The 25120-nt window shown below is 40.9% G+C and overlaps 1 protein-coding gene across 6 annotated transcripts in view; it reads right to left on the bottom strand.

Moving 5' to 3' along the window:
* The window catches only part of SH3KBP1 (SH3-domain kinase binding protein 1), a 241804-nt gene that overhangs the window by 5439 nt on the left and 211245 nt on the right, over window positions 1-25120 (bottom strand). For 5 of the 6 annotated variants that reach the window (XM_006765116.2, XM_015564876.1, XM_006765117.2 and 2 more), the window contains 2 exons: window positions 5059-5168; window positions 3039-3167 (listed from right to left, as the gene is read on the bottom strand). In XM_006765116.2, the coding sequence (XP_006765179.1) occupies window positions 3039-3167; window positions 5059-5168 (239 nt within the window). The remainder of the gene's footprint in view (window positions 1-3038; window positions 3168-5058; window positions 5169-25120) is intronic. The other variant, XM_015564877.1, reaches the window with a different exon arrangement.

The raw sequence follows: 25120 nt of genomic DNA, 5'->3' as shown, positions 1-25120 counted from the left end.
AGGCAGAATCAAGAAACCCGGCTGGAGACAGAGGAGATAGGTGGAGGCCAGATGGAGAAGTATTCTGAGGAGACCAGGGGGTGGGAGGGCATGGGGCAGTCATAGGTTGGAGGGAAGAGGGGCATGTGGCAGGCCCAAGGAAGGAGACAATAGCAAGGGAAGGTGAGATGTAGACAGGTGGGGAGGACTTTGGGAGGTGAAAGGGTGAGTGACAGGCAGAAGAAAAGGTTGGTGTTGAAGCTGGGCAACACAGTCAGAACTCCCTCTAGCAGCAGGCACCCAGGGCGGGAGCCAAGAAGGGGCTTGGCTAGCATGGTAAGGAGGCAGAGTGTGAAGTCAGACTGTGCTGGAGGGAGAGACTGGGCAGAGTACGACAGAGGCAGATGGGCCAGCATTCCCAGCTTCTCTGCTTGCCTTTTCTCTGCCAAGTTACCATTGAGGAAAAGCGCTTTCTGCTGCCAGAGATAGCGATCAGCCATTCCATGCTTATTGTTCATAGAAGTTATAATAGAGGGAAGAGGGACTGACATTTATGGAGTACTGGTCACCTGCCCGACATCGGCTAGACAATTGAAACAAAGACCAGTTGGCATACATGTTTGACCGAGCAGGAAATGGAGGCTTAGGAACACGGTTTAGAAATTCCCCAAGTCTCACAGTTAATAACTGGCAGAGCTGGGATTCAATCCTCTCCTCCATCAGCCGGACCCTCAAGCCTGGTACCATGACTGTGGTTACCCAAGTCTGAAAATTCACACTCTAATGTCTTTATTTTCTTTGTTTCTTTCCTACTCCTGAGTTCACACTTTTTCACATTTTCTATCCTGCATCTTCATATACCTCCCCCAACCCATCAATGTCCTCACACTGACGGGCTTCCAGGCATTTCTTGAATGAATGCTTCTCTGAGCATTTACTACATGACTTGCTCTCCAGGCCCATTTCAACTAACAAATACTTTTTAAAATTCTCACAGAACAGAGGATACCATATACCTTCACCAAATTAGTTCATGTGGAATTTCTAGAAGCAATAAACAACATGACATGACAGCTGCAGGGAAGTGAAAGAGCCTAAAGCAGTGGTTCTCAACCTTCCTAATGCCGCGACCCTTTAATACAGTTCCTCATGTTGTGGTGACCCCCAACCATAAAATTATTTTCATTGCGACTGCATAATTATAATTTTGCAGCTGTTATGAGTCATAATGTAAATATCTGATATGCAGGATGTATTTTCATTGTTACAAATTGAACATAATTAAAGCATAGTGATTAATCACAAAAACAATATGTAATTATATATGTGTTTTCCGATAGTCTTAGGCGACCCCTGTGAAAGGGTCGTTTGACCCCCAAAGGGGTCGCGACCCACAGGTTGAGAGCCGCTGGCCTAAAGGACAGAACTGTAAAAATAAAAAATGTGAAGAGCCTCTGCCCACCAGTAGATGTCACTGTAGAAACACCCCAAGGCTGTCTGAGAGGTCAGAGAGAATGCAACTAACCTTGTATACCTAGGATAACCCGAAAAAAAAACCAGGTCTAAATCCAATTTCTGCAAATGGAATCTATAAATTAAAAGTGTAATATGCTAATTAGACCAGACAGCCAAACGACCTTCTGGATGTCTTCCAGACATCCTTTTGGACGACCTTCCAGATTAAGCTGGGACTGTGAGGGCTGAGTCCCTTGCACGAATTTCGTGCATAAGGCCTCTAGTCCTTTTATAAAGGAAGAATGCTTCAGTTTTGTGAATAATTACAATTAATATGTTTTTATAGAATAGTTTTGAATACTGTATCAGGTGTTAAGGAAAATCCATGCATGTAAAATTTTAAATCTATGAGAAGGAAAATCCTACATAAATTTTTATTTCTTTGTGTTAATTCCTGTTTCAATTGCCTTTAAAAATGACTACAGTTTTCTACTTTTAGACAGAAAGTAGTTGCAAGTATTTATAGAAAATTCCAACTGTCTGGGTTCTCTTAGCATAAATTTCAAAATCTTGGTTCACATTCATAGGACAAGCAGAATTTGTACAGGGTATCATTCAGAAGCCATACACAGTTGCTAAACAATGTCTTCTTTGCTTCACACAAGCCAGTAACTTAGAAGAGCTATACCATCCCCTGGGCATGCAATGAAATTAAAATGTTTTTAGACTATAAATTTATCCTAATAAATACAAATCACCTTTTAAGATAGCACCATTAATTATTCAAACTCATGAGCTGCCAAACATAGTTTGTGACACCACCAGTTTTGAACATAAAAGACAAGATGTGTGGGCAGAGGGCACAACGTTTAATACAGTTGATGTATTCTTTCTAGACACCTATAGGCTTTTTAAGTTGTCTTGGTTTCTGAGAAGGTGATAGTATGCAAGGGCATTTGTGTATATGTGGATGATGGTATGAAGAGGAGATCAAACCACAAGAGAAAACATGGGAAATCATCAATCAAACTTGTTTCTCAGGGATTCTGCCCAGTTTTGGAGACTTTGTAAAATGCCTTGGGGATTTTGATGACAATCACTAAAGCACCATCACTAAAGAATGACAAAAACTTGCATTGTCTGTTGCAACAAACTGAATGTTTGTGCTCTCCCAAAATTCATATGTGTAAATACTAACCCATTTTGATGGTATTTGGAGGTGAGGTCTTTTGGAGGTAATTAGGTCATGAGGGTGGAGCCCTTGTGAGTGGGATTAATGCCCTTAAAAAATATACCCCAGAAAGCTTTTACCCTCTCTCTGTCACGTGAGGATACGAGAAGTTGGCAGTCTGCAACTCAGAAGACGGCCCTCACCAGAAACTGATGGTGCTGGCACCCTGATTTCAGGCTTCCAGCCTCCAGAAAAGTGAGAATTAAATTTTATTGTTAATAAGCCACCCAATCTATAGCACTTTGTTATAGAAGCTTGAACTGACAGAGACATTTATTTATCTTTGTTTGATTTATAACTCATCATCAGTGCATACACAAAAAGGCAGGGATCTTATGCTGTCGTGACACCCTCACCATGGCCAGTCACTCACTTGGGATATGGTAACAGTCTTTGAAGTTTTCTTTGATGTGTCCACTCCTCTGTGTGCAAGCGAAACGTGTTCTTCTTTATCTTCTTCGGGACTTGGGGAGTCAAAGATATCAGGGCTTGAAAGGGAAGACTGGATAAAGCCAAAAGAAAATGCTTTTGTCAGAATTACACCTTAGCTGACATAGCTTCTGTTAACAATGCTGTATGATTTTCAAAGCACTTGACACTTGTATTTTGCTTGTCTTCTCATTATAATGAACAAATATGTAGTCTAAAAGCAGAGCAAAGATGAGATGCTTTTACTTGGTCCCCAAAATATATATAGGGTATCCCAAAATGTATATACATATTGAGTAATTATAAAGGCACTGTTTATTAAAATACATTTCATTTTCAAAATTGAACTATCAGCTATTAAAGTGTGTATACATTTTTGGGGACATCCTGTATAAACTCCCAGACATGGGATGTATGTACCAAGGGTGGGGTGGTCGATGGTAATTTGCACTTTTCTGTATATAATTCTGGATGCCACAAGGCCCTCTAGATCTTGAAAAGTTGGGAAGAATTTGGAGGGAAAACAAAAATGATGTAAGATTTGTAGAAAAGATGGAAGAGGTAAGATTAGAAATTTAAATACGGAGATACCAAGAAGCCATTAAAAAGCTTGTGTGTATATGAGATGCAAAAGGGAGGGTGTGAGTAGGTGACATGAAAAAGGGAAAGAAGATGGTATTGACACAGTACTCTATATGAGGGTAAATGTAAGCCCCCTTTTCAAGTCTTTCTTCACAAAAGGTGTCAATACATAGTTAGGTTTGTTTCATACAAGAGGAAAAAGAGGATAACTCAAACCACACTGCCAGACTCAGAAGATATGAGAGAAGAGGCTCAAAGAAGTTGCATTCTTTTTCTTCTAAATGATGATCAGTGATGAGGTAAAAGTAGAAAGTATCCTGGGAAACCTGCATATCAGGATGAAGGTCATAAGGCCTTCGACCTGCATTCCTAGCAAGGGCAAGGCAATGTGATATAGAGAGATAGACAAATAGATAGAAAGACAGGCAGACAGACACATATACACTGCTTGCAGAGCATCAAGATTTTTCTACAAAGACATTCACATCAGTGTTTATAATGAAGGGCTAGAAACAACATAAATGTTCAATGATAGTGCACTGGCTAGATAAACTATCATCTATTCACAAATTAGAACACCAGGCAGCCATTTAATGTGACGTTATGGAAGAATGTGTAATGATTTGGGAGAAAGGTGCACAATATAAGGGGAACAAGCAACTTCCATGCAATGCATACTAAGTGATCCCATTTTTTAAGAAACAATTTTATAGACACAAATAGAATTTTAAATAAAAGCTAAGGTAATAGCAAGAAAGTACCAGATTTTAGCTCTGGGGAGCAGTATTACAGATAATTTTCTTTATGAATTTCATTGTTTAAATTTGGTACAATAATGTGTTACAGGTTTCCAATGAGAAAAGAAGTTATTCAAAACAACCCAAACAAAAACATTCTATGGGTTATCCAGAGGGTTCTGACTGTACTTTCCAACATGACCAGGTGCCTCATATGTTTAAATGTAAACTCTGTAAGGTCTGTGTGGCAGAAAAAGGCTTGTCACTGCCAAACTCTGCATAGTGACAGAGCTTTCTTTAATAGTTGTGTTTTGTTTATATACCAAACCAGCCTTGTTCTCCTTTCCTACCATAAAACATGACATTTTTTTCTTACCAATTTCATTTCAGATTCAAACAACAATCAGTCTGGAAGGAGAAGGAGGGAAAGTGGGAACAGGGAATGCCTACCTGGCTGGCAGGCACACCAAGAACAAACAAATACTGCTTGATTTCAGAGGACTCTCAAATCACTTTTGATCAACAGTGTATCTCATAATCTCCCTCTCCCGCTTGTCCTCCAAACAGCCACTTGCATTGGAGTCCTTAACTAGAATTTCTAATGTTTCCTGCATTTTAGCTGTAGAGAAGTGAGAAGACACTTACTGATGTGAGGGACTGGGACGGAGGCCGCCTCCCTGTGGCTTTTGGTCTGCTTGTGGTTGGGTGACTGAGTTTCTCAGTAGATGATACCACGGAGTCAAAACCTTCTAGGTCTAAAACAAAAGTAAAACAGATTTCTAAGAGCAACAATAGGAGTGAGGATGGTTCTCATAATGTGCCAGAAAGAATCTCTTTTCCTTGACAATCATCCTTGATGCTTGGATTACATTTCATCATTTATGAAGGCTGTTTACATCTTTTCGTCATCGAATAAACATGACTCAAATGGAGAGAAGAATCATTTCCACCTCAGTTTAACAAGATAACATGGAGGACAGAGACAGAGGATTTTTCTTCCCCTCTTCTACACCTATATTCATAAATCTTGAAAAGCTACAGAAAGGAGTAAAGGGAATGAATCTTCTTTTTTCCACAAATTTAAGTTCGTTTTGGTAGATAAAACATTCTTGCAGCCTCATCATAAAAAGTAGTTATCATGAGGTATGATAACATCCTTGGACATGTGAATGCTGGTAATTGGTTACAAAAGACAAGAGACGGCAGGCTCCTCCTCTGGTTGTACCGCAGTACTCTGGCCATCAGCTCTCACCTTAACGTTAGATCATAAACTCCCTATAGATGGAGAGCAAGCTTCTACTTATTCAGATAATTCACAGAGCTTGGCACCATTCTCTTTCTAGAGGCATCAGTCAATAAAGGCATCATCTTATTTGGTCATTAGCATGTTCATTCATTTACTCCATTATGATTGAGCAACTAGTACATGCCACACACACACACACACACACACACAACACACACACACACACACACACACACTCAGCTCAATACCAAGGATACACCAGTGAGTATGGTGGGCACGAGCCTGCCCTCAGGAACCTCACATCTCTGTGACTAATGTCTCAGATGAATGTAGAATCATTCAACCAGATCATTACTGTACCTGGCATGTGACCAGGAGGGAGGCCTATGCCTTGATTTTGTCACCCTCTTCAACAAATGATCAGATCAAGTTGTTACCTGGATCTACAGAGTTTGAGGGATTTACAAATGAAGTGTAGACATGTATGTGATGCACAAAGGAAAGGCTGGCAGAAAGGGGCCAACCCTGAGACCCATTATTGCTTGTGACTAGGGCAACACCATCTCTTCCTGACAAGAGTACTGTTTCATATACTATGTTAGGCACTGCCTTCCCAAACCATTCCTCATTCTCCCTTTAACACAGTATTAGTTTTGTTTCGGGACAGTGTGCCAGCCCCCGGGCTGAAACATGTTTAGTCTAAGTCAATCATGCTCCTTGTTGCCTGCAATTGGTCTGGAGGTGGCCATGTAGCCCAATTTGGGTCACAGAAATAAAGGGAAATCTACTAAGAAACTCTGAGAAAGACATTACCTCTCTGGCTGGAAAGTGCCAGCTGAGTGGAAGGCCATTTATGTTGTTCCCTTTCTTCTTTCCTGTTTGGGATGTTGTTATGAATGGATAGGATGTGTAAAGTTGTGGCAGTCATCTTATGACCATGAGGGGAGGTATGGCCAATGCTCTTGGAGATTATAAGGATGGCAGAGAGAAAAATGGAAATATCTTCGGTGACCAACAAGCCCAATGAGCCACCCGCCAACCCTGGAATAATCTAGTGGCCAGACTTTCCACGTGACATTAATAACCCTCTGTTATTTTAGCCAATTTTAATTAGATATTCTTTATTTGCAACTGAAAGCATCCTAACCCATAACTGAAAATCTGCTGGATCAGGAGAGAAAAGATAAAAATTATGTATGTTTTCAATCAGAAAGAACATATGCACCCCTACGTTCATAGCAGCACAATTTACAACAGCTAAGATTTGGAAACAGCCTAAGTGCCCATCAGCAGATGAGTGTATTAGAAAACTGTGGTACATCTACACAATGGAATACTATGTTGCTATAAAAAAAGAAAGAACTCTTACCATTTAGTGGGGGGAGGCTGGGTTTGGGGGGAAGATATCAACCAAAAAACTTGTATGAATATAAGCATAACCAATGATACAGACAATGCGGGGCGTGTAAGCCAGGGCTGGGGGTGGAGGCAGGCTGGGAGAGGACAGTGGGGGGTGCAGAAGGGGACATACATAATACTTTCAACAATAAAGAATTTTTAAAAAGTATGTGTGTTTTTCCCCTCCTTATTTTGGAGAGCTCTCTTTTATTGATGGTTATGATAAGTGAGCCGGCTGTGTGATGGCTTTATTCTATTAATGAGCAGGCAGGTGTTGTCTGCAAATTATTTCCCTTAGTGGAATACGCAAAACCAAGCACACGTCACTGATCAGTACAAGCCATTACATTATACCAGGGATTATATGAAGTGACTTTATGCTAGCACCTGGTAAATGAATAACCAGTCAATGAACTTATTTTATTTTATCAGAGCAAGGCAAATATAACCAAAGGCTAACTATCTGCAGAGACAGCATAAAGAAAAATATCCGTGGTGCTCAGAGACCAAAGGAGGAGCCAATCAGCACCCAGCACCACAGTGAGGCTCCTAAAAAGGGTCCCACCTCGCAAGCCAGCTCAGTAGGGCTCAGGGATGGGCCAAGACCTCCACTGCTAGGTGGACCTCTCCAGAGCCAGTTCACTGCTCTGACCCTCTCAGGGGACTTCTCTTTAAGAAAATCTTATTTTCCTAAAAGTCCCCCTCCTGACCACACCCCAGGACTCACCTTTACTAACTCCATGTTGTTTGAAAAGGAAATTCCTCATTACACACTTGGATTGAGTGCAAAAGCTACCATCTGACATTAACATTCCCTCAATTTTTTTAAAGTCACCTTTTCTCTGATTACAAAAGTATATATATATATATATTTTTACTTTTACTCAATGTATAATTTTTAAAAAACACATAAAATTGTAATAACAAAAGAAAGTCAATTATAATCTTACCACACTGGGACAACTACTATTAGCATTTCGGTGTATTACCCTCCGGGTTTTTTCTATAAATAGTCTAGTTCACACTATAAGTAGTATTGCATCTGTTTATTTCATTAACATAACATGCCACAACTCTAAATTTTTTTCATAAATATTTTGATTGCTGTATAATCTACTGCATGGCAATTCATGTTTTATTGACTCAATCCCCTATTATTGGATGATTCATTTCCATATCATTCCCCACTCCAGTTTTTTTAAAATTATAGAAACGTGTCCACCAACATCCTTGCATACACTCTGTATACAATGTGTTTAGCAGGTTCTCTATGCAGCTTCCAAAAAGGGAGTAGGAAATAAGGCCCATGTTAGGGAGGTCTGCTCATGGGGGGCAGATGGTTACAGAGGACAGGGGCCACAAAGACTGCAGAGGAAGCCTGAGAGAAAGGAGAGAGGACACAGAACTGAGGAGCAAATGTTAAGCAGGCAGCCAGGGGAGGTGAAGAAGAGGGCTGATAATGGTTCCAGCAAACAAGGTGCTGCTGGGGGCCTTGGCTGTGTGTTACCAGGGGCTGAGAGGGACCGCCTATATTATGGCTCGGTCCAGGAAATGGAAGCAAGCTCTGGAGGCAAAATCTGAGCAGAGTGAAGCCATTATAGAACAATTAAAGGCTAAGTGACTCTGGGTCTCCACCTTAGCTGCACAGTGGAACCACCTGGACAAGTAAAAAGACTTGACTCATGCTGGGACCCCATGCTGGGGACTGATTGAATTTGTCTGGGGTAAAGGCTGGGCATGTGTAGGGTTTCAATCTGCCCAGGTGATATGAGCATGCAGGCAAGTAAAGAAGGGGAGGGAGGGATAAGTAAGGACTTGACCAAGCAGAGAGAGGGGAGTGAGCTGGGGTAGGAGCCATCAGGTAAGTGACGGGGTGTTCCAGGGCCCAGTAAGTAGACAGACTTCAGGACAAGTGAGTTATCAGGAGTAAGACACAACACTGGGCTGGGCAGTGCGGACACGTTTGGGAGGAGGGGGCAACAAGGGGCCAGACCAGTCGATCAAAGTGGTAACCAAAGGCTTGGGCATTGGTGACAGGTCAGGAACACTGCAGCTGAAGTGAGAAGGAGGCTGATGAGGCGACCTAGCGTATAGAGTTAGATGGGAGAGGGATGTGGCGAGCATGTGGAATGGCCCCAGGTCCCCTTAGGATGGACTCTGTATATGCACTGGTGTGCAGGAATAGACAAGTTCATGCCCAGGAAACATCTGCTAGAATCCAGAGAGGGCTCCATCTTTGCTCCCCACCCACCCTCCTAAAATAATTAAGCCCCCTGGGAGTTGCAGGTTTGATGGTGTGTGAGATGGTGGTCTGTCATAAATCATACTTTCAAAATGACTCAGAGGTGGGTGTCTGTTTCCCACACTTAGACTGCGAGCCCCAGGAGGGCAGGAACTTATCTTTGAGCTCTCGATGTCTAGCACGTTCCTGGAGAAAATGTGCTTAATATTCTGCAAATGAAGGAACACGTGAACAACTGAACAAGTCAATGAATGAATAAACTAAGCTCAAGAAAAAAACTCTGATTCTAGGAGTGCAGCTTACAGAAGTGACTGCTAGTGGGATGTGAGGCAGCAGCTTCAGGGTGGAAGGCAGCATTCTGTGCCACGGCTGCTTGGCTGGCCCATTTCATTTTACTGGCTGAGGTCTGCACTAAAAAGACCCACACATGCTGAAGCCTGGCTACACTCAGCCAGCGTCTCCCGACAGATGGCCAAGAAGACTGCCTCATCTGTCACTCAAAAGGGTCAGAATCCGACGGGGGGAGGGGCTTTTCACTTCTTCATGCATATTCAGCTACGTTGAACTTTCTTTAGTTTGAGCTTTTAAAAAGCACTTTTTGAAACAACAATAAAAAACTTCCAGAAAAAAAAAGACACCAAATATGAGGTCACTTGCTGAAATAGGGACCTCAGACCCTGAATTGCAACTCACTTCTGCTTTCTGACAGTGAAGGGGGAAACTCTTCAGTACTGTAACCTAAGTTTTCGGTGGCACAGAGCACGCTCTCATGACTGTGATCATGGTAGCTGAGATTCAGGCAGAATTTCCATGACTAACCCATTGTGGTGTGAAGAAAATGTCGCAATTTTCATGGTGGTTTTGAAATGAATCAGGCTGAAATTTGATATGAGCTTTCTCAGCCTGGCTGGGAATTTTTCCTCTTAATAAAAATATAGTTTTAATGCCTATAAGTCAATCCAAATCTATTGAGCTGGCAAATGGAATGGTGGGTATTTTTTTAAAAGCCAGTTTCATAAGGATGAGAGGTTCTTGGTTTTTGTGATACTTGGAAAATGAGCCCTCTGCAGACATACGGGGATAATTCATGTTGGACACAGAGTTGGCTTGGAAGGCCTCTGATTCCTCATGCCACATGGAATTGCCCATTTTCCATGAATTTCAGTCACACCCTATTTAGTTCAATTAGAAAATGTGGACTCATTTTCCACGGATAGGAGGGATTTTATGAGTGACCACAGGTGACCTAAAGCACATCCATTGAAAACACAGAGAAGAAAAAGTCAGAAGTATGAGACAAGCCAGCTGTCACCAAAATAACTATTTGCAAGCTCTTAAATGGCTCTGTTTATTCATTGCGGCTCACTGCTCTGGACTCGAAAAGCCCCGGAATGGAAGTTTCCTTCCTTTGAAACCTGGCAACATCACTATCTCCCATTATCTCTGGAAGCCATCCCTCCTTCCGCATGCCCCTGTCAAGGATCACTAAAGTGGTGGAACTTCTCACCTGGAAACACTATAATAGATTTCTCACTCTAAGCCCCATACCATTCCATAGGCTGCCACCAGGGATGTTAAAGTACAGATCTGAGTGTGTCCCTTCAATGCTTGAAGTTCTTCCCACGTTTCCATGAAATCCCAGTGCCTTAGAGCCAGTCCCTCCTCTCTCTCTGTCCCTCAGCCAACTTTGTCCCCTCTCCTCTCCTCCCTTCCACTGGGGCCATCAAGGCTTGGCTCGGGCAACCGGGATCTTTTCCAAGAAGCCAGATTGCACCCTAAAGTCTGGCTTGGTTGTTCCCCTAGTCACCCATCACTCCAATCTCAGCATTTAGCACCCTGAACTGACATTCTTTGTTGACTTATCTATCTCCCACATGAGCCAGGGAAAACACTGTGGCTGTTATCTCTGTTTGTCCCGGGCTTAACATCATTCCTGGCTTGAGGTGAGTGTTCAATTAATGATCAATGAATAAATTAACAAACAACCTTTCTGAGCTTCAGTTTTTCTACCAGAAAATAAGAGAATGATCTGAGCTATCAGCTTTGGAAAGTTATTCTTTTGTAAATGAGAGATTATGTGAAAACTCTTTCAAATCACACAGACAGAATTTTGTTTTCATATACCATTGATGGAATTGTGGGATTAGGAGACAGAGATCTAATAGTAAGGCTAAACCTTAATGAGAAAAACACACATACTCTTTAAACATTAAGATTTAAGATATGAGTAAACTCTAAACCCGCAGGGCTGCAGGGAGGAAATCTCACCCTGCACGTAAATCATGTGACTAGTGGTGGAACATCTGTGCAGACTACAAAGATATGCCCATAATTGGGGGTCAAATGAACACCTGTGTTAGCTGACTCACCAACGAAAAATTCTCATTTGAGCAATGATCAGCTTCTGCAGGAAAATAAGCCCTCCAAAATGTGTAAGGATATAGCAGATTAGTTGTTGTGTTTTCATTTACAATCCAGGTGTGATGTTTGCAAGATGCAAGCTGCTGAGAGTAAACAGGTTTGAGCTACTGTTCAGCCACTCTACTACTCCATCCTTCACACATGTGCGCTCATGTAATCCTCCCCAAAACCCACGCTCTGTAGGTGCTGCTCTATTCCATAAAGGGTGGGAGGGAAGGTCAGAGGTTAGATCATTTGCTCAAGGTCACACTCACAAAGTGACAGGGCCCACATTCCAATTCAAATCTGTGGAATTCTTTCCACTACAGAGCACTGGACAGACAGCAGGAACACTTGACCTTACTTTCCTCATTCAACCAATGGTGAATTCTGAGATTTGTTTCTACATCAAGAACAAGAAAATATACTAAAAAAAAAGTAATTTTCTTTGGTGAAGAAATCACTGTATGCTTTGATAACAAACTGCCTTTTTCTATTTTATTCAAATGTGCTTTAAAAGGATAGAAAAAGAGGCTGACCTCTTTAAGGAAATCTCTGGCAAGAAATGGAAGGAGTTAGTTAACTGAGAATGTTTGGCTATTCAGTTCAAAGTAATGTTTACATGGAAACGTAAGGCACTGGGATTTCATGGGAACTTAGGAAAAACTTCAAGCAGTGAAGGGACATACTCAGATCTGTACTTTAATATCCTTGGTGGCAGCCTGTGGAGTGGAATACGGCTTAGAATGAGAAATCTATTACAAGAATAAGAGAGGGATATTAGGAGTTTATTTATTCATCCACTTAATCAAACATTTATTAAATATCTATTGCATGCCAGGCATAGTGATAATTTTGAGAATGCAGGTAATCACTCTAAATCAGCACTATCCATTAAAACTTGGCTGTGGTGATCAGAACCTACTATAGCTATACTATCCAATATGGTAGCCACTAGTCCCATGTGGCTAATGAGTGCACGGACTATGGCTAAGTGTGAATATTGAAATTAAATTAAATTTAAACAGTCACTTGTGGCTAGTGGCAACAAAGATCTCTATCATGACCCAACATCATGGTATTTCTTCTCATTCATGTTCAGTCCATTCACTGAAGGCATATTTACTGAGTGAGAACTATGAGCCAGTCTCCAGGCTAGGCACGGGGGAGATGCAGGGATAGACAAAATAGCGATGGTCCCTGCTTCATGAAGCTTCGAGCCCCCTGAGAGAAACACTCTCTCTCTCTCTCTTTCTCTCTCTCTCTCTCTCTCTCTCCCTCCCTCCCGCCCTCTCTCTCTCTTACAACTGCTAGCTACTATGAAAGCAAGGTAAAAAGATGAAATTAGCAATGATAGCATGGGGACCAAATTTAGATCAGGAGAAGGGTGCATATGTCTTACTGAAGTCTAGCACTGAGGAGAGGTAAAGTGCTTCATGTGAATCAATAATAAGCCATGTTAAGTGGGGAAAAGCAACCTGTCACATTTTCATGCCTTTAAAAACTGTTCAACATAGGCCCAACTTGCTATGCAAAAAGATTTAATAAAAGTGTATTTCTTTTACTGGAAATAGTAGTTCTCAGGAACCTTGCACAACCTTTTTGAGATGCCATTTGGCAATACCTATTGCCAAAGGTAAATGTGTAAACCTTCACATATTCCACTTCTACAAATTAACCTGTAGAAATGTTTATCTAAGTGTAGAATGATATACTTATGAGGCCAGAGGTCTTCAGATTGTTCTGCCAGTGTACCTTCTAAAATGATTTTGAAAACCCATGTATCCCCTCACATATCTTAAGTTGATATCTAAAATTTTGTATAAGTTTTAGTCACAAAGGATATACTTTGCTATAATCTAAATATTGATATTTTAAAACATAACTTTATTTTTCTCTTAAATACATTCAATATGTATTTGAATACCACAGCAATGTAACAACTACCATCATCAATTTAAAAAGGTCATGAATAGCCCTAACTGGTTTGGCTCAGTGGATAGAGCGTCACCCTGTGGACTGAAGGGTCCCTGGTTCGATTCCAGTCAAGGGCATGTACCTTGGTTGGGGCACATCCCCAGTAGTGGGTGTGCAGGAGGCAGCTGATTAATGTTTCTCTCTCATCAATGTTTCTAACTCTCTATCCCTCTCCCTTCTGCTCTGTAAAAAATCAATAAAATATACTTAAAAATAGTTAAAATAAAAAGGGTCATGAATAAGCTTTTCTTTAACAGTTGAAAATTTTGCATCATTCCTTTCCCCTTCTGGAATTCGTATTCCATTATACTTCCACTGCTGAATTTTATGTATTTTTGGCCTTTGGTTAATTATTATATTTTATGCTATAAAATGCATATAAATAGAAATTTATGATTTTATTTCCTGAAATCATAACATTCTAAGTGTAAAAATTATTTTTCTTCTGGACTGAGTTATAATTATAATTATTAGTATATGAATGATCAAAACATATGTATATACACATACCACACATTTTGATAATTTATAAGCATAAAACATAGAATTTTATTGGGTCCCCCCCAGATACTTCATGCATATTGGATGATTATTACTTAGCACAAAAATGACATGGTTTGATACCAATTCTATTCCTATTTTTCATTTTATAGTTGTAAGTGCCAAGAAACTTTGTTCACATAGTGGTAGATGGAAATGTAAAAAAATTTATCACAAAGTCGGTCGGTTCTTTGAAGTCCTTTTGAGTTATATACCAAAACTCAGAGAGTGGTCTAGAATCATCAAGAACTATTTTTAACAATCCATCAACGTACAGCTTAGTAGAGATTTTTTTCAATTTTGCTAAAAGCAATGAATTGGAAACCAACTGTCTTGTAAATGGATTTTTTGTCCAGTTGGTAGAGTCACTCAGTTTCTCAATTCCAACACCAATCTTAGAACTGTCTCTTAGTTTGCACCAGGGGTTTTTATACCCCTGGACTGGACAAGAAATTGGCTCTGCCATATAAAATAGGAGAGGGCAATTGGAAAAGGGGAACAGGAAAAGGAGAAACAGGATGACACCAGGGCTCTCAAGAGATAAGTTTGAAGAGAGAACACATAAGAAGATGAGCACTATGTGTAGCCTGAGAAGTTCCCATGGCCCCCTAAGGTACAAGTAATCCCATTCTCAGATTCCTGTCTTAGGCTCCTCTTCGTGCATTGCTTCTAGAGAACTGATTATGGTAGAATCATACAATAGAATATTACTTAGCCTTTAAAAGTATAAGGTTGATCTATGTGACTTACATGGAAAGATGTTAAGCATGCATTACTTAGTAAAAAAATAATGAATCAGAACCGTATATATAACATGATCACATTAAAAAATTCATCCATTTCTAAAAGTATGTGTAACAAATGAACAGTAATTATGTTAGGGAGAGATTGAGATACTAGGGGACTGTTCTTTCTAGCTTCCTGGGTTCTTTTATTTTTTTTAAAGTAAGCACCCATTCCCTTTGTAATTGGGGGGCATTAGTATATGAATGATCAAAACATATACTCGCCCTGACTGGTTTGGCTTAGTGGATAGAGCGTCGGCCTGCAGACTGAAGGCGCCCAGGTTCGATTCCGGCTAAGGGCATGTACCTTGGTTGCGGGCACATCCCCAGTAGGGGGTGTGCAGGAGGCAGCTGATCAATGTTTCTCTCTCATCGATGTTTCTAGCTCTCTATCCCTCTCCCTTCCTCTCTGTAAAAAATCAATAAAATATATATTTAAAAAAACATATGCTAACATATACATGGGAGAAACTCTTTAAAATAAAGAGACGACTGAGTAGAATAGGTATGAAATGATTGATTCCAGATGTAGCTATCAAAATCTTAGCCAGCTGGTTTATGTTATATCAATGTGGGAAAAACACATCGATTAACTGCCTCCTGCATGCACCTGACCAGGGCCCGGGCTGGGGAGGAGCCTGTAACCGAGGTATGTACCCTTGACTGAATTGAACCTGGGACCCTTCAGTCCACAGGCCGACACTCTATCCACTGAGGCAAACTGGCTAAGGTGGCCAGCAAATCTTTTATAAGCAAAAATCTTTAGGCCAAAGAAAGCCTAGATGAGACCTCAGAAAGGGACAAATGATCAATTCTAGGTTAAAGGAATTAATAGAACTAAAGGAATTGAGGAAAAGAGACAAATAAAAGAATAAGCTATTTCATCTTAAAGAGGATTCAGAGGTTACGAAAAGAGCAGTTTTCTCAACGTCCAGACAACTCAGCTAAAAGAAACAGATTCAGAGAAATAAGGCTGAGAGTTTGACCCGAGCCCCTTTGATCATTTTATCCAAGCCTCTGGTTTAAAGATGAAAAACCAAAATCGAAAGGGGTGTGAGGCAGGTCCAATGGTCTGATGTAGGGGGATATGCAAACGGGCTGAGGGTCAGCTTCCTTTTAGTGAGCAAGTCACACAGGGCATTCCATCTTAGTCAATGCACTCTTCTTAGACAAAGGAAGAGCAGTCCGACACAGAAAATTTTAATGCACGTGTGAAACAACATCCTAATGTCCAGAATTACACAGAAGCCCATATTTATGCTGAGTAAAAAATCTGAGGAGGAGATACCACCTGTCTGAAGCCCAGTGCCCTTTTCACTGCATTCAAGGAGGGTAGTGCCTCCCCAACTGCTAGAAGGGCTGGTGGGCTCCATTCTCCAGCCCTGGGGGAAACAGAGGAAAGAGGTACAAAGTAGTTAAAGTGCTCTTAAAACTCTGACATTCCATGAGTGATTTTTAAAAAATCACAAGCAACTGTATCTCTATAAAAAAGGTAATCTAATTGTACATATCTGGGTGGTGAGTTTTTGCCAGAGCTTCAACACCCGCCTCTCTCTGGGGCCTTTTGTATGCACTCCCATTGACATTTCTCCTCTCCCCCCTCATCTCTGCAGACAAGTGCCTGACCTGTGGTTTTCAAATGCCACCTCATGAACTTGTATGCATGCATCCATGATAAAGTTATCGCCAGTCATAAGGAGAAAAAGAAGGCCAACATCGTGAGTCTCCCAGTAAGCTAAATCTGTTCATTTAAAAAAACTTGGAGATTATATCCTTTCTACCAGGTGATGGCATTAATATTTTTGTTTTGTTTTTTAAATATGTTTTTATTGATTTTAGAGAGAGAGAGGAAGGGAGAGGGAGAAAGAAACATCGATAAGAGAGAAACAGCAACATCAATTGGCTGCCTCCTGCACACCCCCTACCGGGGATTGAGCCAGCAACTGCAACTGGGGCATGTGAACCGCCGACATCTTGGTGCGTGGGACAATGCTAAATCACTGAGGCACACTGGACGAGCAATGGCAATCATTTTTTAAAATGTGTTTAATTAGTAAAAAATCAGCACTCCCTCACATTAAAAGCCTATTTTGTTTGGTAGATGATTCTATGAAATTCCAAAGATTATGAACAACCTCAGGGAGAGATGGCTCAGGCCTCAGGGGATAAAGAGCATCACTGCAGGTCGCCTTGTAACTAAATAAAGAGACTTCTTTTGGTTCTAAATCTGGGCTCCCTTACACCTCACCCTTAGCTTGTCATTACCAGATCTAATAACCTTCTAGTGGGTCTCACCAACCTCACTCCTCAAGTGCTCATCACTTTTCTCAGTCAGTGAATCAAAGGTAGCAAGGGACTGAGAAGGCTAACCACTGCTCTAGACCAGACCTTAAACAAAAGTATATGGCTAGAGAAAAGGGTTGATAATTCAGCTTTCATACTTAATAATGTGTAGTTTGTTTATTATGCTTTTAGTATGGCTAAGGGGCGCTTGAGCATGGTTTTCTGGCAGGTGGTATAGCCCCCTGGATATTTCCAAGTCAAATGGAAGCCATAATTGGGCCCTGCCAATCTTTGAGCCACAGGCAGTGGGCAGAGGGGGTACTGCAGGTCAAATAAATGCCATGTGCAATCAGAGCTGAACATCACCTGTTCTCTTCTTGCCTCCACATTCATTCCCTAGTTCAGAGGCCTCAGCTGAGCACACTGTGAATGTAACAAGTACTATATAAGTCCCTTTGCTGTGCATAGCTTACTTTAACCGCTCTACATCTGTATGCTCAAAGCTACTAGTATAAATGGTCTCAGCATGTAGCAAAAGCAGAAATGCTCAAGTCATTGGGCTGAAGGAAGAATTCGAGGGCCCTGACCACAGAGAGGCAGGCAACCAAAATCCCAGGGGAGCATATGCTGCCTCTGCACACAGGTAAGCTTCTGGGCTGGACCACAAACACAAATGACTACTGAGTACTGTGAAGCTCTCCAAGCCAAGGGCTGTCTGAACTGAGCTTGCTACACACCTGAATGTCCCTCCACTCCTCTCACCTGTCAGTTACTTTTCCTCTGAGCAGGCTAATAGCTGTAGGTGGCTCAGGCAGCATGGCACTGTTCACTTTTTGTGATTGAGAATAATTCACACCCTCAAACACTCTCATGAGGCTATGCAACATTTGTTACCATCTCCTCACTTTGATTTATTTAATGTCCACCTGTGTTTCTATAGTATTCATGAGACTTTTGCTACTGACATGTTTGTTGAATGTTTGTTACTTTTGTGCTTATTGGATGTGATGGGGTAAAAGATGTGTATGGAACCCATCAAACCTAAATACAAACCCAGCCAATGCGATGGACTGCCAAATGCCAGGACTGCCCTAAGAGGGACCAAGCAGGCAGAGGTGAGCACTTCGGTTTTGGTGTGGGCCAATGTTTCTGCAAAGGTCTCTTAGTGGACACCCCTGGTTTACATCTGGGATCAGACTCTTGGGAATACTGGGGATAGGCCTTGCCACCAGCCCATCTCCTTGAGGTTTGTGAGCTGATTTTGAAACCAGTGTTGGTTGCCAGCTTGAGCTCATTTACTCAGCGCAAACCTAGGCTTTGAGCCCTAAGAGTCTTAGGTGAAAAGTCAGGAACCAGGGCAGAGGCACTGCAGGAAGAGGTCCAGGCATAGAACCTGTTCTGAATTAACAGGAGTCAAGAAGTTCAATCTGTTCCACTTCCTTGGTATAAAGCACTTACTTGACTAAGCACAATCTCTTTTGCTTTTTGTCATTATGCTTGAGAAATGCATATTGCTTCTCAAATATCCTGATAGAAAGTGAACTCTGATCATGATTTGTGTCCCTGAATAGGATCCAGAGTGGCATATGTACACACACACACACACACACACACACACACACACACACACTTCACAGCCTCATCCACGGACTTGACCCTGACATAACAGAGATCACATCTTCCTCTTTTCTGCATGGGTAATGTCAGCCACATTCTTGATCCCCAAGGCCGTGTCTGAAGGTCACTGGTAAAGAGACACTGTAGGAGTGAGCCGTGGCCCTTGCATGTAAGTTCTCATGTCAGAGAAGCTAGCCCCAAGAGAGCTGAGAGGCACAGCTCACTCACACACACAGTCAGCCAGCAGTCCATCTGGAACACTCCAAATGTCACTCCTGGAGGTTCTTTAAGACAGACAGGACACAGTATATGTTGTCCTATTAAAGCCGAGAATTCACTTTAACTGACCTGAAATGCTACAAGGATCAAAGGGGAAATTTAAAATATAAAAAAGGACAGGAAAACCAATAGCTCAAAGCCAGGGATCTAAATCTTCCCTGCAGATCTGTCCAAAGACTCCAAGAAATGATTTCTTATGGGAAAAGGCAAAAATGTCAAAATAGCTTTTGAATTCAATCACTTGTTTATAGAGATTTGGTATCATAACAAAAATTTTGTGGTAATAGTCACTATTAAATGGCTTCATATATATCACGAAAAGCTTCAGTATACAGAGCACAAATTTATAATATAGCATTGATTAAATTTCATGTTTATTGTCTTTTTATTTAATACTCACTTAAACACTGAATATTAAATCTTGGGAGTATCTAATCCCAAATATAAAAATCCTCCCATGTAAAAATCAGATTCAAATTATATCATTTTTTTCTAGAGCAAGTGATTTGCCATAAGCCTGAGGAAGAGTACTCTCTCAAAGGTCATGGAGTCTTTCTTGGTTGATATTCAATTACTTCAAATATACTTACTTTTTTGCATATAAAGTCATCAGTTGCAAAAAACTCTGAAACTATTTCAAACTGTGTTTTATAGAGATTCTCAGGAAATGAGATGGGCCACAAGTGTGCACTTGAGGGGACAATGTCCTTGGCCCAGCAGTTCCCAATTCACCATCAGATTCTTGACACCAGCCAGGCTTTCTCAACCTTGGTGTTGTTGACATTTAGGGCCAGGTTGGTCCTTATTTTGGGGTTGTCCTGTGCACTGTGGAATGTTTAGTATTGTCCTTGGTTTCTACCCACTAGATGCCAGTAGATCCCACCCCCACCTCCATGCTGTGCCAACCAGAAATATCTCCAGACATCATCAAACATCTTCTGGGGAGAGTGGTTGAGAACTGCTGATGCAGACCAACTTCATGCACTGAAATATCTGGCCCAGGGGTCAGGGAGACCTGGGTTCAAATCAAACTCTGCTACTCACTAGCCCATTAACCTTGCCCAAATTACCTGGCTTTCTTTATCCCCTGTCCCTTCCCTATGAAAATGAGAGTCATTACATCTCCTTTATAGGGCTGGTGATGATGAGAATACTCAAAACATACAAGATGTTTAGGTGGCACCCCAGTCACTGTTAGTTCCTTCTTTCCTTCCCCTTGCTCGCTCTGGCTGCTATTATTTCACCCACTATAACAGGGGTCCTCAAACTATGGCCCGCGGGCCACAGGCAAATACAAATATTGTATTTGTTCCCATTTTGTTTTTTTACTTCAAAATAAGATATGTGCAGTATGCATAGGAATTTGTTCATAGGTTTTTTTTTAAACTATAGTCCGGCCCTCCAACGGTCTGAGGGACAGTGAACTGGCGCCCTGTTTAAAAGTTTGAGGACCCCTGCACTATAACCTCAGGAAGATAGGAGAAGGCAGATGAAGAAAGGGAGCATACACTCGTAACTGTACTGGAGGACTGGTTCTCACACTAGGACATTACATACACAGCTGCATTCTTCAGAAGCAACTATCTGCAAATTGTACCTCAAAGAGGAATCAGAATTATAAAAATATATTCTACTTACAGATATTCTTAGAAAATACTCCTAAGTCTTCCAAACATTTTGTGAATATTCTATAACTACAGCTGTAATCATACTTATCAATGTCCAGCTGGATCTCAATTAAAAAAAACACTTTTATTGATTTCAGAGAGGAAAGCAGAGGGAGAGATAGAAACATCAATGATGAGAATCATTGATCCACTGCCTCCTACATGCCCCCCACTGGGGATCAAGTCTGCAATCTGGGCAGAGTCCTGATCAGGGGAATCGAACCATAACCTCCTGGTTCATAGGTTGACGGTCAGCCACTGAGCCACACCGGCTGGGTAGCTCAGTTGGTTCAAACATCATCCAGACATGCCAAGGTTACAAGTTTGATCTGGGTCTGGGCACAGAAAAGAATCAATCAATGAATGCATAAATAAGTGGAATAACAAACTGATGCTTCTCCCTCTCGCTCACTAAACTCAATAAAAAAATCTTTGTAAAACAATATCCTTATTTAACACCTTAAGGGAACCTATTTGTATTAGAAAAGGGTACCCCCCGCCCCCGCATGCTTTTAGAGAGCTTTCTTAACACATCTAAAACATAGTGCTATTTATTTTTTATGAGGCCGGCATTATCCTAATTCCAAAACCAGATAAAGACACTACAAAGAAAGAGAATTACAGGGCAATATCCCTGATAAACATAGATACTAAAATTCTCAACGAAATATTAGCAAATCGGAACCAGAAATATATTAAAAAGATCATACACCAACAAACAAATTGAAAGACAAAATCACATGATCATATCAATAGAAAGCATTTGACAAAAAATGAAACTAGACCACCAACTTATACCATGTACAAGAATAAACTCAAAATGGATAAAAGACCTAAATGTAAGTGATGAAACTATAAAAATCTTAGAAGAAACCATAGGCAGCAAAATCTCAGACATCTCTTATGTCAATATGTTTACCTGTTTACCAATACATCTCCTAGGGCAAATGAAACTAAGGAGAAAACAAACAAATGGAACTACATCAAAATAAAAAGCTTCTGCACAGCAAAAGAAACCATCAACAAAATGAAAAGAGAGCCCATTGCATAGAACATATTTGTCAATGATACATCCAATAAGGGGTTAATATCCAAAATATATAAGGAACTCATACACTTTAACAAAAGGAAGACAAACAATCCAATTTAAAAATGGGCAAAGAACCTAAATAAACACTTCTCCAAAGTGGACATACAGATGGCCAAGAGACATATGAAAAATGCTCAAAGTCACTAATCATCCGAGAGATGTAAATTAAAATGACAATGAGGCTATCACCTCACACATGTCAGAATAACTCATATGTGGAATCTAATGAACAAAATAAATTCATGAACAAAATTCATCCAGAGATATAGAAGCATGGAACAGACTGTAGAATCTCAGAGGGAAGGTGGGGTGAGGGAATGGGGGTGGGGAGGAAGAGATCAACCAAATAACTTGTATACATATATGCATAACCCATGGACATAGACATAGGGTGGTGAAGGCCTGGGGCAGAGGCGGGGCAGGGTAGAAGAGGTCAATGGGGGATAAAAGGGGACATATGTAATACTTTCAACAATAACGATTTAAAAACTTAAAACACATACACAACATAATGCTATTTATAAAAGACTGGTTTACAGAGGACCCAGAAACACCAAATATAATGGCTATTAGTCTAAATACAACTATTTTATAAAGTGGGTCAAAGGGGCATTTTTAACCCCTTACTTATAAATTACTTGTGTGTGTGTGTGTATGTATATGTATATGTGTAATTATATATATATAATTTTTGACATTAAGACCTCAAAGTGAGCACTAAGAGAATTACAATTAGCTTTTTCCCCTCCCCCGCCCCATCTTTAACAGCTTTATTGAGGTACACTTTGTATACCATGAAGGTCACGCATTTTAAGAATACAACTTGGGCATTTTTAGTAAATTTGCAGAATTGTGCGACCATCGCCACAATCCAGTTTTAGAAACTTGTCAGCACCCCAAATTGATTAGCTCTTAATAGTGTTCTCAGGGTGTAGGAAAATGCTCCACCCACTGCGGATGTGCCTGCAACCAAGGTACATGCCCTTGACCGGAATCGAACCTGGGACCCTTCAGTCCCCAGGCCGACGCTCTATCCACTGAGCCAAACCGGTTAGGGCGGAAAATGCTTTTTGATTTCCTGGTCCAAATGAATAGGTCTAGAGGCATCTGTGAGAGACTGAGGGCAAGTTAAAGTTAGACTTCATAGCTTTTAAACCAGATCCTCATCCTAAATCCATTGACTTTAAAGCTTTTGACACTTGGCCCCAAGCTGACTACCAAGTGAAGTGTGGGTCTGTGGGTGGGGAGGGGAAGATGGAGGGGAAATCCTCTGCTTCCTCAAGTGAAAAAGGGGTGGTGTCCATTTAAAGAGATGGAAGTGGAAACAGTTTGATAAGACTCAAATAGAATGGGAAAAAACAAGTTAAAACAAAGAAGGCAAGCAACTGAAGAAGAATGAGAGGGTCTTTTTATAAGTCAATTAGTTGAAACTAGATGCTTAGTTCCCAGGCTGCTTCCCACCTGGAGGCTGGCTGCCTTGTGCTTTAGTGGAAAAGAAATGGGAAGTCTCCGCAGTATTGAAGTATAACAATAAATCCCTCCATGCCAGGGGAACTGCAATATATGGCATAATAAAAGTAAATGTTATGGCACTTGACTTCAAAGCCTATAATCTCCTATTCAATTGGAACATAGAGTCTTCCGTCAGCAAGAGAAAACCGGACAATTTAATTTTTGCTTCTATTCATGCAGAGGCCTGTGTTGGAGCTCATCTATGTTTTCTATTATGTTCCTTGAAATATGGCTGTGTAGTTTGATACAAACAATATCTCAAACTGACATCAACAACTTAGTTTGGGACCAACTGATTTCATTCTAAATTATCGTGGGCTGACAGATGCTGGTAGCTACCCACACAGGGTCTGAAAAAGCCATGTTCTCTAATTTAATATCATAATAATTTAAAATTATAGCTTTATTAAGAGGAACATATTTATTTATAGCTAACACTGAAGATTGCGAATGGCTTTCAGGACTGTGTTCTGCTATTCACCACATTTGGACAGCTTCAATTGTCTGAAGCACTAACAAAACATTCTGGTACAAGTAATTTCCTTCTTGATTCAAAGCAATAAACACATGCCACAAAAGCAGAGATACAAAAGCAGCCCTGAAGAGAGCCAGTCGCTCTGCAATGTCCTATTCTCCTAAAGAGAACGTCTGCATTTGGGCCTAAAGACATTTTGCTCAAAATCCTCTCCTCCCTTTATATACGGTACATAAATTATATCTCAATAAAGCTGTTATTGGCTCCTGTGATGTTGCAAGATTCCACTTTTCCTTTATATACACGTGGGCTTCCCGCAGCAGGATTTGATCTTCAGCTCTAGGTTCTTTTTTCTCATGGTAAGGATTTTCTTTTTCTTGTTGGCTTTATCACTTCTACACAAACATTAAAAATACACATCTCTATCTTTTTGCAGCCCACCCAGTGATTCTATATAATTTTTGAAGACAAGATGAAGAAGTTGGTAGAGATTTGGTGTTCTTTACAGATACAGAAGCTGAAGTTCAGAGTCTGTAGTTTATAGAAGGCCACCCAGCCAAGCAGCAGCAGAATCCGCAGCACCCAAACCCAGGTGTGCAGACTCCAACTCTGTGTTCTTGTCTCATGGAAAGTCCTAATCCCTACCTGCCATCCTGCCTGCCTCCCCAGCCTCAGCCCTCCATTTTCAACCTTCATCCAGCACTGACATGGGGATGTCTGATTAAAGCTCAAACTCAACATGCTTCAATGAATTCATCACATTTGCCCCAAAACCAGTTCTTCCTCCAGACATGCTTATTTCTACCCAACTCAGTTTTTCCCCAGCTACCCAACTTTAAAACCTCATAACTAACAAATCATTCTCTCCTCCTACCCACTCCCAAATCCAATCTGTTACAGAGGCCAAGCCATAATGCTCTCGCATTGCTGCTTCTTCATCTATCCCTTCTTTCATAATTCTTTTGTGAGCAGTTTAATTCAGGCTCTCTCTCACTGTCTCTCATAGGAACTATCAAATAATCTGACTCTTGACACCCATATTTTCTTCATCTCATTTGTCCCAAAAGCTCCATCAGTGATATCTGATTTTTTTTACCTGATCATGTTCCTTCAGTGTCAACCATCAATGGCTCCCACTGCCTGCAGAGTCAATTACAAATCCATCCCTCTCCAACTCAATCCAGTCCTGACTTCCA

The sequence above is a fragment of the Myotis davidii genome, unplaced genomic scaffold (assembly GCF_000327345.1).
Source record: "Myotis davidii unplaced genomic scaffold, ASM32734v1 scaffold161, whole genome shotgun sequence".
Taxonomy (NCBI): Eukaryota; Metazoa; Chordata; class Mammalia; order Chiroptera; family Vespertilionidae; genus Myotis; species Myotis davidii.
Note: the sequence above shows the minus strand (reverse complement) of the source record. Positions and strands in the feature narration are given on the sequence as shown.